This window comes from Gymnogyps californianus, chromosome 1 (assembly GCF_018139145.2).
Source record: "Gymnogyps californianus isolate 813 chromosome 1, ASM1813914v2, whole genome shotgun sequence".
Classification (NCBI taxonomy): Eukaryota; Metazoa; Chordata; class Aves; order Accipitriformes; family Cathartidae; genus Gymnogyps; species Gymnogyps californianus.
In genome coordinates, this window is record NC_059471.1 from 82,396,931 (window position 1) to 82,414,674 (window position 17,744).

Here is a 17,744-nt window from a genome sequence, read left to right on the forward strand (position 1 = left end):
AATATGCTAAATACAGTTGGGGCATTCCATTTTAGTTGAGCACTTTCTGTCTTGTCTTTGCCTGAGGACTATCTGAAGCAGGCAGTTTTTGTCCTGCCCTTCATTTTTGCTGCCATGTGGCCATCTGTGAGGCCATGGAGTTAGGCACAGATGAATCTGAATGGAAAAAATAGCTGCTGGTTTTAAGGTGAACCAGTTTCCTTCCATTGGCACAAGAGCAACTGTGATGTGAAGTAGGACTGTCTGATGCCGGGAGGATGGGAATGTTGCTTTTGTGTCAGTGCCAGTTTATGCTGTTTTAAAATTACAGCCTGAGAGCTTCATTTCCACCAGCTGAGGGAAGTGCTACATTTATAACAAAATTTACAGGCTTGGGCTCTAGAGGTGGTACAATTAAAAAGTCTGTCAAGATTTCTATAGCAAAGACCTATTGAGAGGACTCTCCAGTTACTGGTTAAAAAAATAAGTTTTGGGCAATATTACATGCTTATGGCCTGACTCTGTAGATACTATTTTATTGTTTTTACTGAATTTTCCAGAAAATTTAAACATTTGATTTTTTGATGTTTTAAAAAATGAATGGTGTTGCTTTCTGCTTTCAGCATTAACACTGTCTAAACTGTTCTGGACATTAGGCTCCAATAGTATGCTTTAAAAATTCGAACTGTTCTAGTATTGATCTTTGAAAAAGAGGTGGATACTATTACAGACTTTCACTTGTTGTTTGTACCATGGTTTATGCTGAGTATGTTCTGCATATCACATAAGTGGCATACTGCTGATACAGTACAGGAGACTTTACGAATGAACTCATGTTTCAGTCATGCCTCAAGCACAGGGCAGAAAAAAGGCTGACCTGAAGATGTTCACTGTGGCGCAGCTATTGCATTCTCAGTCAGAAGGTCCCTCCATAGGGCATGTTGGTTCCTTACACGCCGCTGCAGTGATTTAATGAACTGATTGTTCAATGTGAAGCAATTCAGAGGGATCGTGTTTTATACTTCTGCAGCAAGAATGTCTAAAGCAGGTTGATGGGATATTGTAGCTAACGCTGCCTTGTTTTCAGACCTCTGCTGGCATGATGCTGGCCTAGGCTTTCATGATGAAGTTTGCCACCTAAGAGCTGTGCTGTGACAGGCACTCCAGCAGCAGGTCCGATTGCTGTGAGCAAGCAGGGGTGGTGATGGACAGCAAGCAGTGAGTTACAGCGGTGCAGTGCTTCCTCTACAGGCAGGCTTGCTGAGGTAGAAGGCGTGTTTTCTTTATCTTTCCAGTCTTGGGAAGTGTGCAAGTCTTCCAGAAACCTAGGCAGTCTTGGTGTGCTCCTCCTCCTTTGCCTGTGAGGGAAGGAAATGGCAAATGGTGATCAGCGAGCTGAGGGATTTATCCAAGATCAGCTGCAGGGAGGTAGGATTTGGACCGGGATCTCCCATGGCCTGATGATCTTCCTCACCACCAAAGCATCCTCTTGACTTAAAGCCTGCCAAGATGGCTTTGTGCTTCCCCCAGGTGAAATGCCTGACCTGCTTATGGTTTCCTCCGGAGCCTTTGATGTTCCTTCTGACATTTATCTCATCTTTGCCATCTTGTGCCCTTTGTAGTGGCCATTGAACAGAATCCTTGCAGACAAACAGAATAATGCTCAACAAGTGGATGGAGGTATATAAAAAGAAAAAAATGCAATTCATTGGCTCATTTTTTTCAGACTGTAGAGGCAGCTAGGACTCACCAGCGCTAATCACCTTTGAATGTAAAAACCTTGTTTTGTTGTTATGACAGTATTTATTACTCAATTGTACAATGACTATAGGAAACATTCTGTATTTGTTTTTTTCCCATGGAGCCACCTCATCGAATTTGCACACATCTAATATAGGTGTATACAGTGTCTCTGGTGCTAATTTCTCTCCCACTGATTATAAGAAAGTCTGGAGGACTAGATCAGATATAGACATATCTATAGTTAAGTAGGACGGTTATTACCCATCATATATGATAGGTTCTGACACCATTAATGTTTTAAGGGCTCAAAAGAAATCTTTCAGGGGAATTAAATTTACCTTAAAATCCACTAATGTTATAATCCGTACAAAGATGAGCCCTTAGTTTGAATGCAGAGAGGAATAGTATTGATCATCATAACTGTACTGTGCTCCTACAAATTATCTGATAATAGAAGTTTGATGTGCTTTACGTGGGAATCTAAATGTCACTGTACCCATTTTACAGATGGAGAAACTATAGCACAGAGGTTGTGAAACACATTTAATTGAAGTGAAAAGTGTTAAATGCACAGGTATCCCTTTATAGTCCAGGTAAAATAGGTTACTTTCTACTTCATTTAGTTAACTGCAGTGTTGAGGATCCGAAATACTCTAAAGTATAATTTGAAGTCTATAGATGTAGTTAAGCTGTCATTCTTAGATTGTAGGATGGCTCCCATCTAAAAGAAAGGACCAGCCTATCTCCCTCTGTCAAGCATATAGAGAAACAGGAATGCTTAAGCTCAACTTTACATGAAACTGCATGAGAGAGTGTTGAAAGTATTTGTTTTCTTTCCTCAGATGCCTGTTTTTTAATTCATTCCTTTGATCAGGAATGGGTTAGTTGCATTCATCTGGGATAGTGTAGCATATCTGACATTTATGTGTTTTGTTAGCCATGAGTAACTGTAATTTTATTAAGATTTCTAGCATGTTCAAATATTAGACTTAAGCCCTGTCTTATGGCAAATACCAGTGTTTGAATATGCTAACAAAAATGTTTTTCTACTCCTTGAAGATAGAGTACTTAATGTAATTGGTAAATCAGATGATATCTCGCACTCCATTGTAACGCTCTACTTGTAAATTATATTTTGAAGCACCATATCTTTTCTCAGTAGTGATTAATCCGTGAAATAAAGGGGGAGGGGGAAGCAGCTAGTTTGTCTTTAATGACGCATTCCCCCTTTGGGAAAGATTAACTATGTACAACTTTGTTGAGTTTAGCAATTTGCAATGAATTGTTCAGTTGTCCGTGGAGACCAATTCTGCTCCTTCAGAGGAGAGTTCATCAGGTTACATTGAGCTCTGTTTCTCTAAAGGGAATAAGTTCTTACATCTCTATCTAAGGCAAGAGATAGTAAGTTCCTTGCTAGCATTTGAACTTAAATAAACCTAGCAAGTAAAACTAAGCTGTAGTATGTTTGATGTGTGGAGAAAAGGCAGAGAGGGAGAAGGCAACTAATTCAAAACATGCTCTTATTTTGTGTGGTTTTGGTTTGCATGTCTAAATTTCAGACTGTATTCAGTGTTATGTGCTGATTCATCTTTGCCTGTCTGTGATGCGCTCTCAGCCGGTCTTTAGCATCTTTGGTTGCCCTGCCTCCTTTTCCTGCTCGTTTCAGATTGTACGTACATATTAATGACTTGATTAATTTTGCTGAAAGGCCTATTTGTTGCCTTCTGTACCTCTAAGTCCCACAGCAGAAAGTGGGAATGTGCGGTAACATCTAGCTTAATTCCTGCAAGTGAGGGGTGAAACATCAGTGCAAAAGTTGGGGTTTCCTATGGGAAACTATGGGGGATTCTTGCTAGCTGTATCTTTTTTGTGTATGGAGTCAGTAGATGGGACATCACAAAATGTTTCAGATCTAGTGGGGAAATACTGTCACTTGGGAGTGCTGCTGAATCTCCCTTAGTTAGGTGAGCTGTGTAAGCTACTCCTTTATTTAAGATGGTATGAGTTGGCCCTTGCTCACGAGTGGGAATACTAGCAGAGAGTGCTCGAGCAGTGGTATGTAACAGTGTGTGTGCTCAGAGATACTGCAGCCTTTTAAAAGTTATTTGGAGGAAGAGCTTAATGGATAACGATCAAGTGCAACAATATCTGCATATTGAATCAATTTAGCATCCATATGCAGAAGTGTTACGGCCTTCCTTCATTCCAACACATGAAACAAAAAATGGTTTGCTAGCGGTGAGAATGGGTGTTGACGTTCCTTCTCGTGCCAGGTCGTGCACCACACGTGTGATCTGCAGCCATGTGGTGGGTTGTTTGGTTTGGTTTGTTGGATTTTTTGCTAAAACTGTATTGACAGCTGGCATTTGAACAGGGGATGGCGATGAATGAAAATGCTCCCTGTCCCGTGTACTAAAAACTATTGAAAATGAGTATTGTGAATGTGTGATGGACGGGGTATGACAGATTCACTGGCCAAACGCTTGAACTCAAAGACCGTTAGAAATGACAGTGTATCTTTCCACTGACTGGAAGAATATTACAAGTGTAAGTAGACCTGCTGACCTGTTTTCCCTTGCCTGGGTTTTGGCTGTATATTTCACAACTGTGAAAGTATTTGGATGCCAAGTGAATGATGTGAAGTAAGTAAATTGGAAGAATAAATACAACAGACAAATAACCTTTTTTTTTTTCTCTTTTTTTTTTTCCTCTCTTCCCCCCCCTCCCAAAATTGCAGCCACAGGAACAAGTCTTCAGGCTGGCCTCACCCTTCAGGGACCTGGAGCTTGAATCAGGGGACACCTTATGGATGGGAGATGACGGCAAACAGAGATGGACGAGATTACTTCATCAAGTAAGTGGGCAGTGTGAGCTGTGCCGTCTGTAGCACAGCCCTGCAGCCCTGCTCTTGGCTGTATCTCCTTGGAACCCTAATTCCTGCCTCAGCGCTACACAGTTAATGTTCAACTGTTTTGACTTATCGCACAGAGACAGCTCTGACTGTACTTTACTGCGCCTTGTTTTGGCACTTGGTTATTTCATTTACCCAAGAAAACGCTGATAATATAAGGACCTGTAATTCATCGAGGAATTACAAGAAATGTCATTAACACAAAAATAAAAATACCATGTTTAAAGAATGAGGCAAAAGGTCAGTTCTGACTGAGACTAACAGTTCTCCTCCATCTCTGCCGTGTGGGCTCTTTTAGTTTGTCTAATATATTCATTATACTGGTAATGAGAAAGTGTATATTTTGATCCTGTATAGTAAATATTCTAATTCTTAGATTTCCCATAGTCCTTTAGCTCTGAATTTAAAGGTTTGCAAAATAAATGTCAATGTGGATGATGTGATCATAAACAAAATTGGCTTTTCTTTTCCCAGTGAAATCTGTGCATAATTATTCTTTAAAATCACTTAAGTGGCTTGGGTAAAATACAGTTTGCTGTTCTAGCAAATGTACTCTTATGTGGCTTTGGAACTTCTTCGCTAAAAAGGGGTGATGGCGGTGAGGTAGCGGAACCATTGTCTGATTTTGCAGCATTAGTTGCTTTAGCTTACATCCCATGTTTAAGGCTAACATTTTGATTCTGCTCATGTGAAGGGTTGGGTTTTTTAATCATTATTTCATTTTTATGTTTATCAGTCTCTTTAGAAACTTGCAGGTGCTTAAAAAAGTCCCGGATGAGAACTACAATTCTTTCTTTTCACACAGAGTAGAAGGATCAGACTTACTTTAAATTGACCATTAAAAGCCCTTAATTCACTCAAGATCCCTCATCTGCAAAACCAGAATTGTGCAGTGTAAGAACGAGGATCCCCGTTACTCTGCTTTCTCTTCCTCCCCGCTTTGCCCAGGGCGTGTGCCTTGGCTTCCTAGGAGGCATTTGCTTTGGGAGCCAAAGCAAGATTTGTAGCAGCATGGTGTCTTGCAGGCTTTCAAGATTTAGAACAATTTCAGACCGGTCCAAATTGGAGCAAGTTGTCTGGGTTAATGAGGGCTCAAAAGCTGACTTTGAAGTGTCGTTTTCTTCCTTGAACAAGTGTTTGTTGTGCTTTGCATGTCTGTAAGGCATCGGGTGCAGTGCTGGACAATGTAAAGCTTGAATGCCAGGCACAATATAACTGTATTAGCATAGGTTTTCTGCCTGAACTAATTAGGCTTATCAAGAAGTATAGGTGAGCCTCCAATGTACTGTGCAGATGTGACTCTGCTGCTTCTGTTACTCTAGTCAGTGAAGGGACCTGCATGCCTTGGGTGTCCGTTTTTTCTGCAGACTGTCGATATGTTCTCCTCTGTGTGACTGAGATTCATTTGAAAAATTAATATCCTGCTTCTGAGGACAGACACCACATTTGGTTTCTCCTCTTTTCTCGCTGGTCACATAATGGGATGCTGCACTTGTTGTGTAGCCATAAACAGCTGTGGCTTACAAAATGCAGCGCATTAGTACTCATTAATTTTGCAATTTGGGAATGTTTTCTAACTCTCAGTAGCTAATGATTATTTTGTTTATTTTTTGGATTGCCTTTTAGTACCTTAAAGTGCCATATCCCTCTCTTAAATGCAGAAAAGTGCATCTAGGAAAAAAAATCCATAACAGGCAGTGCCAAATTATGCCTTAAGTAATGTTAGGCTTGTTGTTGTTGGTTTTTTGTTGTTGTTGTTGGGTTTTTTCCCATGCTCTTATAAGGTGCTTGCTGTCCATTCTCTTTGGGGCCCTGGTCTTTCTTCCATTTTTCTCTGCATGTGGATAGCAGATTATGTGGGGAAAAAAAAGGCTGCTTTAAGGGATGGAGAGAATGAGACCTCTGAGGAAGCTGATCTGCAGAGGCCTTTGATATTTTGTGCTAGACTTTCTTACCCACCGATATCTCTGAGCAGTTGAACAATGCAACAATCGGGTGCAAGTTGAACAATGCTACGTACGTACACATTGCGTGAGTTATAGTGCTTATTCTTGTATCAAATGTTTTAAAGCAACAGCATTGGCTGTAACACATGCACCAGCCATGACTCCAGAGCAGTACTGCATCTTACATGAAATTAAGGGGATGCATTAAAAGCCAGTACCTTCAGAAACTGAACAAAATCAGGAAAACGTTTGGAACCACGTCCTGCTGTATCGAATCACCAGCTATCCAGCGTTACTAGTGCATGTCAGCCCAGGTAGCTACTACGATGTGACTGGGTAGTTACGCGACATATGTCTTCGTTTTAGAAGAATGACCAAAGACTGAATACACCTAGTGACTTTGCCAGCGATTCCTCTGTGGAGGTATATAGTACCTGTCCTTACAGTGCCTGTTATTTGGCCAAGGAGAAGCCCTCTCTGGCTTTCAAAACAACTGCTTTTGCAAATACTACATGAAACTACGTAAATGAAAACAGAATTTAATTTTCTTTCCTTCATTTTTCACCCATGGATTTTTGGAATGAAATGGTGAGATGGTTGTTGACAGTTATGTCAATAAAGGCAGGAGAGAGATCAGCAAGATAGCATTTCATATTGTCTCCAAGGCTTTTTATAGCCATACAGATTAACAAATTGCATCACACTGAAGGAGAAAAAGCAATTCAAATCCTTCGCTTGGTTTTGGTTAAAGATGTATAAACCAGTTATTATCACAATGAAATGTGCGCATGAGTTCTGTTCAAGCAAATAACATAATTCATAGCAACATTAACTGCTTTTTAGTTAAATAATTTACTTAGTGCCATATGCACATATCCATTCAACTGCAAGCAGACGTATTGTAATTTTGAAATTGTGGGAGGAATAGAGAATCCAGGACAATCTTTTGGTGAAATGAAAAGTAATTATATGGTGTCGGTGCAAATACTTTAAGGCGTGAATGGGAAGAGATGTTTATTCCTTCTGCTGAAGCAAATTTGGTTTCTTTCAAATCTCTGAAAGTCCCTATGGCCTGAGCTAATCAGAGGCAGCTTCCATCGCCAGGCAGCACTTTTGTAAAAGTGTGAGAAGAGCCTTTTATCAAAATGTTTTGAGATGTCGCTATCAATTCATTATCTCTTCCGTACAGAAGGCACAACCGGGGTCATTTTGCAAACCTCTAAAATACTTTTTGTTAAGTTTAGGCCATGGTAAATTAAAGTTTCAGAACTTCACCCATTCCGTTTTAACTTGCCACTTTTACTTGAAACAGCCTCATGAGATAAGTAATACATTTCTGTATGGGAGGACGGCAGTCATCTAGTATTCTTCCAGCGTGTTTCTGTACTGCACAAGCTGTATTAAGCTGGGCCTTTAATATGACATATTTTGCAGTGTATATTTAGCCATTTTAAAGGCCTATTTTCTTCGCATTTATTATATATGCTGTGTAGTATATGATTATGAGAAATTCCTGTAACACTAATTTGAATCCAAGTACGAAACATTAAAAATGTATTTGGTGTGATAGCATGCAAAGCAGGAAGGTTTTGGCTGATTTTGTCCATAAAGGGTTTAGCCTCATGGCAATTTTGGCTTGCCTAGGTTGCCACTGGTATGATCTTACTGATTATCAGACCTGTACATTTTCGCCCTTTCCCTTGTGTCAGTCTTGCTGCTTGTCAGACCTGGAGGGGAGTTGATAGAGGGAAATAAACTGGCAAAAGCTAATAAAAAATGAATCCTACAGAGAAAGCCATGAAATTTATGTCAGTTTAGCTCCCTGAGCCGGTCCTCCACATGGTCTGATAGAGTTGCAGAATAGTTTAGGATGGAAGAAACCTCTGAAGGTCAGCTGGTCCAACCTCCTGCTCGGGGCATGGCTAATGCCAGGCAATTTCAGCACACTGAAATACCTGACTGATGTGGGAACAAGGTTGCAACAGACTTGTGTTGGCTTAGGCTGTCCTACAACTGCACTCTAAGGTGCAAGTTGAAGTAACATTTGCTGCCATGGAAAGTCATACCCTTTTGATTTCTATTCGCATTTAATTCCTAAGGGAATAGGTACTTTGGTATTTTTGTGGATCTGGCTTCTATCATTCAATAAAGACCAGAGTCTGAAATCAGATTAACTGAAAGGAAGCATAGCCCTTCCTAAGTGGACTCAAAGCACAGTGATCGCAGTAAGGTGTAGTTAGTTATTACACTTTAAAAATAAATTTTTAGAGGGGTCTGTTAGGTCACCATGTTGCCATATCCTTATTTGCAAGAGATGTTATTGATCATGTTTACTTTAACTCTTGTCATTGCCTCAGAGAGGATGACAGGGTCTGTCTGAGTTACCAGTTTGGTTTGCTCCCTATTTTACCCCAAGGACCCTGACCATCTGTACTTCATGCATATTAGCTTGCTTCTGTGCTCCCGTCTGGAACAAACTGAGCAAACAGCTGGGACCCCAGGCATGAAATGAAAGGCAGCACACCCAGAGATCAAAGCCTCCAGCATTACTGCTTGGCTTGAAACCACAGGTCCATCCCCAGAGCGCACAGCAGAGCTGGGAGAGACCTACTCATCGGAAGTCTTTCCGAATCTTGTTATGTTAGTATGATGTGGTTGCTATGCCAGTTGAAACATGCTACAACATATTTTGATATCTTGAGCACCTGCTGTTGTTTTTCACTGGTGCTTTTGTATTTCTTAACACTAAATTCTTCCAGACTTCTTCCAGGTGTATCTGGCAAACTTAATTCTTTTTTCCTCTACGGTATGTTATCCTGCATATAATATCAGCTCAATGATTTTTGGCTTGTGAAATCATTACATTTTGGTTGTCCTTGCTTGGCTTAGTAACTATGCTATTCCTGAAATACGAAATTCTTGAACGTCAGCTTTTGCCCCGTGCATAAACAGAGGTAATGTGTGTTTGTGTTCTTTGGTAGCTAGTACAGCTCACAACATCCTAAATTCTCAAAGCACATACACAGTACAATATTTCTTTACAATACAGCAAAGCCATGATATTCTTCTGTACTCAAATACTTATCTAAATTTTCTTCAGTAGTCTTCATCTTACTGTTGCAGTGCTTGCTCTGCTTAGAAGAGGAAACTCATTCATGTTTCGGAAAGGTGGAGTGCCTCTATGCATGTTGCGTGCATCCTGTCTGGCCTGCATGGTCCTCCTTGTACACACAGTTCTCATATCTGGCCAGCCGTGTGGAATGACAGAACACAATCATTGATGATATTAATGGCATATCAATCAAGCATCCTGCTTATTAAGGGCCACTAATTTATACCAGATGCAAAACTGAGGCTCACAGCCTGCTAATCAGTTTACTCCAAAATAAAGAAGCACAGAAGAAGATCAGACCATTTAGCTTTTGGTTTTGGGTTTTTCGTTTTTTGTTTTTTTTTTTTTAATTTTCCTTGGTGTGTCTAGCCCTACCCCAAACCTTCTTGTCCATATGTTCTGCAGGTTGTGCACGCCTATTGGTAGTTTAGTCCTTTCTCAGAATATTTCTCTGGGGTTTACTCTGTTGGAAGGTTCTGAAAACAATCAAAGGATATAAAATATAGTGAAAGCCTTGATTGTTGTTACAGTGTTGTTCATCTTCCTGGGTTTTGAACGGGCTGCTGTTGTTTGTACCTTAAGACATTAGTACATGAGGCCATAATGAAAGTTTGAAGCCACAGGAGCCACCTTCTGCCCTGTAGGTATGATGTTATATAGCACTTTACTGAATGCGTTACGTTCCTTCATCTCTAAGTACAGAAACAACGTTGACTAGGTTCACCGGAAGATTTAGGTGGCATTCACAAAAATATGAGCAACACCACTGCTGCTGCTCCGTCCTCCCTCAGCTGGTGTGAGAGCACTTGTGCTTATGCAGGGTGTCGAAAAGAGGATTTGTTTCCTCCTCTTTCCGATTCAGATTAGGGCTGTGAATGGAGGCAGTCTGTATGCCAGGATAATGCCTCAAGCCAAAGGCTGACTGCGGCGTGCCTCTTCGGGCATCTCCACTCCCCGGTGAGGAGCCGACGCAACAGGCAGTGGAATCACACTCTCTGGCCCACTTATTCCCACGTCCCTGAAAGGGACATCCAATGAGATTGAACGGCAGGCAGTTTAACAATGATAAAAATAGTACAACCTATATAATTAGCAAATATAACTCTCAGCTACAGGTTACAGTAAAGCCTAAAATGCTTCATAGGATTCAAATGTACATTTGCAATATACATTTGTAATGAGACTTTCACTATTAAATTACATAGAATTAAAAAAAAATTAGAGCAGATATAAAATCTTATGTTTCAGACAAGCGGGTGAGTCAGCTGCTGACTGCCTAGGGCTAGGACGAAACTTCCTGTATTAATCAGGTTATTCTATAATTACAAGGTTTCTTGCACCTTCCTCTGAAGCGGGTACTGAGTGCTGTCAGAGAAGGGATACTGGACCAGGCGGACAACAGGGCTGATTGGTATGGTGATTCTTGTTTTTCCTCTCTTTTTTTTTTTTAATTCCCTTGTCACTAATACGGACTGTTGATATGAATAGGGTGCTATTAGAGAGAGTGCTACTATGCTCCTTTCAGGCTGCATACAAATTTGCTTTCTGTTGCTAAGGGTTTGACCTGCTCAAGGACAGGATTGTATGGTGGAAGGGGGAGTGGGGCTGGAATAGACGAGCAGCAGCAGGGATGCACAAACACAAGTGACTGTTTAAAGCAAACCTGAATAATTAGAAAGGAGAAGAAGGAAAATTATATAGCAACCTGTTTGTGTCAGTGGTCTGCCTAGAGACGACTCAGGCATATGGTGAAAAAGAAAGTATTGTGAAATCAGCTCAACCTCCTGAAAAGAGAGGATGATTTAACAATCATCCTTCCTTCGCAGAGAACTGTTGCTCTAGCCATAAATATGGCAGGCATAAATACAACAGCCAAAATGATGTTAATATTGACTGGGATACATCATTGTTATAATGGAGGGAATAATAGCAAGGAGATGCTGGTTTGTGGGGTTATTTTATTTTAACTAGAGCATGGAAAAATGGAGAGTTCATTGCATTGTAAGGCAGCTGTACCTAAGCCAGTCGATGTGCAGTAACTCGGGAGCTAGCCACAGCAGCGTGGCTCCTTCCCTATCTGCTGGCTTGCCCTTTCCGAGTCCTTTGGGCACACATGTGCAACCGTCGCTTGCTGAACCAAGAGGATTCCTCACACTGGAAAGGTGAGGGGAGTTACACAAGAAGGTATGAGTGTAGGTGGGACTACTCAGAACAGAAGAAGCTTTTGCTCAGTCATTAGCCTTGGGTTGCCTGGATGTAATTGTACCTAAGTGGAGTACAGGGAATTGTGTACTTCAGGCCTCTGTTACAGCACAGGTTTCTGATCTGTGTTTCTGATTTAGTCTCCAGTGTTTTCTCCAAACACAAACTGGATGGGGATGCCATGAAATTCAGAGAAGTATTGCATCCTGAAAAGTGCTATTCTTGTGTGTTTGAAGGTGGATTAGGAAGTGGAATAAAACTTCCGGAGCAGGACTTATATAGAAAAAAAAAAAAAATCAAGGTATGCTAACCCAAGGTCACAATGTATGGAGGTGAGAAGATGAAATCCTCATTACTCTTTGAGTTCACATGCTTCTGGGTAGAAGTTTTGTATGGTATAACAGCATCTCATCTGTGCATTACAGCATGTAAATGCAACTGTAGAAGCATTGCTTCAGTACATCAAGCTACCCTTCCCGGGAGTGTAAAACAAATTAATTCTTGTAAACAGTTTGTGTGAGAATGGTAGCCCCAGTTGGAGTCTGTTTTTTCAAACATCTCTCTTGTAAAACAGAGTGCGGTCCCTCCAGAATCAAGATTAAAAGCATCAAGTTCTGGTTCTGCAAAGCCGTGCAGGTGGTTGGGAGAGCGGTAGTGGTGTCTAAGAAGCTATGAAGCCTTATCTTGGGTCACGTGCTGGTATCCCCAATGGTGCAAACACAGAGGCTCTGCATATGAAATAGAACCAGGCTAGTTGATAGCCCCTAAAAAGAAAAAGGGTAAAGCAGCCCCTGAAACACCAAAAAGGTAGAATGATCCTGCAGGCTGTACATCGGGGCCTTCGTGGCCACAAGCTGGAAAAAAATAAATAAGGTAAAGCTGTCTGATACTCGGTGATGGAACTCTGAGACCTTTCACAGCACACGCAAGGTGAAATTTCCCCCAGGCCTTCAGTTACGGCATTAAGAAAAAAATGTGGTAGAGCCAGGTTGTAGAGCAGAAAAAAGGGGTGAGTATCATCACAGTATATTGCTGCTGTTTAAAAAGCACAGCTGAAGTACACCGGTTCATCATAGTGTATGTACAGAATTTAAAACAAGTTATCTAATATGTTATGCTGTGCCAGGAAATACCATGATGCCGTTCCAGCAGTCATTCATATACTAGGGAACTGCATGCTGAGGTATAAGAAAGCCAGCGCTGAAGAAGCTGTATTTATCCTTTTGGCTTCATTTCTGTCATATTAATATATTTACAGCTTTCTATAAAGAAAATCAAGTACAAGCCTACTGTAAAAGGTTCTTATCTGGATTGTTATTGTAGAACAGCAAGGTAATTTGTTTTAGAAAGACAAGATGATACTACCAACAAAAGCTTACTGAATTTTAATTCTCATTTAGGTTTTAATTGCCCTTCTTATAATAAAATACTGCTCAATTATACTCCAAATGCTCAGCTCCCAAATATAATTCTAAAAATCCTCATATTATGTGTGTTGTCATATATGTGTAAGATTAAGGTGAAGAAATAGTTTAACTGAACTCAAATTAAGCTAGTCACTGACAACAATATGACTCACTGCAATATTTTGAAAGCCATTTATCTAATGTTTGCTAGGATCCCGTGCCGTTCCACAGAAAAACTTCAATTTAAAATAAACCAATCAAACTGTGTGGCTGCTCAATTAAATATCACCATGGTAACAGGGATTAAGCACACAAGGTAAAGACCTGCTGACAGTGCAGAGATTATTTCAAGTTTCTTACTCTTCCAGCAGTAGTCAAATGAATTTACATTTTCTGTGTCGAACACTGGGAGATGTAAAACGAAAGAGATTGAGGTACTTGTGTGGCATCTTGGGACTTCAGAGAATATTTTCCTGACAGGGGAAGTAATTAGCTGGAATTACAAATAGGAACTCAGCAGACAGATAGGAATAAGTGTTTGCTCATGGGATTTATTTAGCATTTCATAATTAAAACCTGGAGAGGCATATTATTTAGGATACAAATAGCATGGAAAAACTTTGCCATAGCTTAAGAAATTGAACAGAATAATAACGCCATTTTGCTTTTAATTTTTAAGTGAACTTAGGTTCACTTAGGAAAGATGGTTATTTGCAGCTCTGCTATAAAGTAAATTTATAATGTGTAATATACATATAAAGTTATAGTGCAGATAGATGCAGTGATATTCAGTGAAGACATAGGATGATGCTTTAATCAATCCTAACGTATTTCTGCTTGTCTCTGGCTCTATTCCTAGCTTTTTCGTGTGTATTTATGAAAAATACTGGAGATTCAAATCTGCTGGCATGTGGAGTTTTCAGCCTTTAGTGATGTGGTTTAGGGTTGGTTTGTTTTTCTTTTTTCAGATTGGCTTTTGATTTGGTTGTAGGAGAGCTATTCTGATCACAGTGGTATGGTCTCTTACTGCTCCATAAAGCTGAAATACCTGATCTAAATTGGGAGCCTTAATCCCTACCTTTGGTTTATCAGCAAGTGTTCAGTGTGATCGGAGGATGTTGTAGTCATGGGCTCTTCTGTCCAAGAAATGCCTGCTGATAGTTTTGGGCTGTGCTAATTTTTCCATGAGGTCAAATTTATGAGGACATCTTCTGTCCCTCTTTTCTGTCAGCCTGTGAGAAGTGGAACTGAGCTGCCTTCAGCGTGCAAAAGGTCTACAGGTGTTCATCCTCTGTTACGCAGATGTAGGCTCTGTGGCGCCTCCGCTTTCCGAATATTCGGTCAGTATTTCGAACTCACAAGATGTTGAGATCAAGCTGTATGCTTCCCACCAGCGCTTGCTGGTCTGAGGTTGGTCTTGGGATCGTGCTGTTCTCATTCTTTTTGGTAGGGTGGGTTTTCCACCCTTGCAGAGCAGATCTGCTGCTTGGAAAATGTTTTAAGAGACCTGATGGTAGATGGCCCCACAACTGCACCTTTTCTGTGGGAATCAGAACTTGCCAAACCTGTCAGAGCACATTTTGGTGTCTGGTTTTGATTATAGGAGTCTATACAGTCTTTGACGTCGTTGGTTCCCTATTCATTTCAAGCATAAGCTTAGGTCTCTGTGTGTAAACAGACAGGTTTTTTAACTCTGCTCTTATGAAAAGACGTTGCTTCAATTGTACTAGTCGTCTGACATCCAGTTTTGTCAGTTTTAAGTTAAAATGTCTTTCCTTGCGCGTTGAGATGCAATTTGGTTTTTTTGCATCTTGGGATGAAAAGCCTTTGTTAAAGATTCATGATAAATACTGCAGTTATATCCAAAAATCATTGCATCTGGCGGGTCCCTAAAGGAGGAGATGAATACCGAGCACATTTTGTAGGAATGAGCGTAGAAAGTATCTGTTTACGGTGGCACTCTTACGTCACACAAAAATGCAGAAGCCCTGTTAAAGTTAGCTCCTGGCATAAGCATCCAGCAAATGTAGAAGGAAGTAGTAGTGAAATATTGATGAAACATAAGGTAAAATCAGAAAGTCAGGGATATGGGAGAAGTTTCTTGAGATACAGGAGACAGTTTCTTAGGAGTGCTGTATTAGATAGTGCTGTCCCTGGGCTTGATCAGGTGGGAACAACAGAGTTTTACCTGGAGTCTAAAGAGGCACTTTATGTTTCTCTTCCTGCTTATAATCCCTTTTGTACAGCATTTTCTTTTTGCTGCTGTTTTTATTGTTTTTGTTTAATCCAGTTAGTGCCTTGAGCTGGACAGCAGAGACTTGGCAAAAAGCCATACTGATAAAAGACATTTTGTTTTGGGCCACAAGGGGCTGATTCTGGCAGCTCACAGTAACGACATTTAAGGGTTTTGTTGCATGATTCCTGTTGCCAGCATCCTATTAAAATGCAGTTCCACCATTTTAACAGAGTGCTAGGGAATGACGAGCTAATGGTCTACCTTTGAAAAGGAAACTATAAAAAGATTAGCTTAACATTGGTGTTGCGCACTGAAAAGTCACAACTTTCCGGTTGGGAATGTTTTTAGTTAAAACATACGTATAAAAAATAGGGGTTTCCATGCCTTCAGATATGGGCCAGGGTTGTGGCTAGGTCTTGAAAAGGACTTGGTTCCCCAGTGTCACACGGTGACTAGCCAGAAGTTTCCAAAAGACATTGAACAATGCCTGGTCAGAGGAATCCAAATATCAGTATCCTCAAATTCCGTTTTAAAGACAGTCCTGTTAGTTTCCCGACTAGAATTAATTAAGCAAGTGTAAGCTAATGGGCAGATCATAGGACCAGCTGCTTTCGTGGTGTGAGCCTTCAGGAATACAGTTCCTGAAGGAGGAACCCTGTCACCTGAACATAATGTGTAATAGCTGCACAGCTGCTTTTTCAGCCTTGCTTCTGTGACTTGCATAGGCAATTGAGCCCTGTGCCAAAAGCCTGGGCGCCGTTAGGAAGAGTGACAGGACACGGCTTTCTGTAGAGCTGCTCGGAGCGGGAAGCTTGGTTGGGTTGGCTTGTTCCTTTACCATAAGCTGCTTCTTCAGCAAGCTATATTTGCAGTCAACTGGTGTTTCCCTGACGTCCTTAGAGAGAAAGGATGTCACAGCTCCACATGCTCAGGATCTGGCAGCCTAAAACAAGTTAGCCAGGTAGCGCTTAGCTTACTGTTACTGTTATTTGATTTTGTGCTCAAATTTAAAGAATTGACCAGCTGAACCTCCAGACAAGTTGACTCAAAAAATCGTGAGTTTGGTGGTTGTTTTTGTTGTTGTTTCTTTGTTTTTATGCTACATGAGCACATGAAGTCTGCCACATAAAATTGGTATCCTTGTGTGCTTGGTGGTTATATTTTAATTAGCAGATGCTAGAAAGACATTGACTTTATTCTCATTTTTGATTGCAATGCTGAAGTATGGTAAGATTAAGTGAATTTTTCAAGGAGGGATTTACTGCCACCCTGTCCTCCCCAAATGTGTGTCAAAACTTAAGAATTGCACGTGATTTTTTTTCATAACTGTTTAGTGGCAAATTAAAAAGCTAAGCAATCCACATGTTGCCAGGCTAAGTGTTGTGCCATGTTTGAAAGTCATAATGATGTTTTCATGTAAATATGACTGATAGAAAAGTGCTTTTCTGTAGTCTTTGGGTAGATTTACATAGCATACAGCACAAACGCTTCTGCTACATGGAAGAGAAACCTAACACGTTTGCACTGGCCACTCAGTGTAATACAGGCATTCCCTACTGAGCTTTTGAGTTATTTGGACTGCCTGCCGTTCTCAGGCTATCATAAAGCTCAGCATGGACTATCTGAAAATTTATTTGGCTTCTCAAGGAGGTTTTACAACTCAGGCTGATCTCTCTGCTACAACAGCTAAGCTGCTGCTGGCATCTGACTTTGCTACTTTAAAATTACTTTGGTATATCTGTGCAAGACAGCAGGTACAGGTGGTCTAATGGCTGCATTATAGACAGGCTACCACTCTCAATAAATCTGAAAATCGTTGTTTTTACTGGAGAGCTAAATGTGGATGTATATGAGACTAAGGGGGATTCCCAGGGAAGACACTCAGAGGGAGAGGAGAGAGAGGCAGAGAAAGCCAGGAGTGTTTCATTCCTTATGAAAGTACCAATTTCAAGATTCAGCATGATGGTATAGAGTTGTGTGGGAGTATGAGAGAGAGAGAGAGAGATACACACACATATATGTGTGTATATATACACACATTTATGTATATCTCCTCCATTTGTACAACGATTCTTGCTGATAATAAGAAAAGAATTGTAAAAAGTGTGTTACATTTTTAAAGAAGACATTTTTAATCATCTGGGTTTACAGTCTAGTTTATAAAGTCTCAAATCTTACAGGGATGTGCATGCACCTGAAAACTGGGGGA

The 17,744-nt window shown here is 40.6% G+C and overlaps 1 protein-coding gene across 1 annotated transcript in view; it reads left to right on the forward strand.

Annotated features, from left to right (window-relative positions):
* The first annotated feature begins 4,475 nt into the window (after nucleotides 1-4,475).
* FRMPD4 (FERM and PDZ domain containing 4) overlaps nucleotides 4,476-17,744 on the forward strand; it is a 114,857-nt gene continuing 101,588 nt past the window's right edge. The window contains exon 1 of the mRNA XM_050902173.1: nucleotides 4,476-4,576. Coding sequence (XP_050758130.1) covers nucleotides 4,539-4,576 — 38 coding nt within the window. The 5' untranslated portion in view covers nucleotides 4,476-4,538. The remainder of the gene's footprint in view (nucleotides 4,577-17,744) is intronic.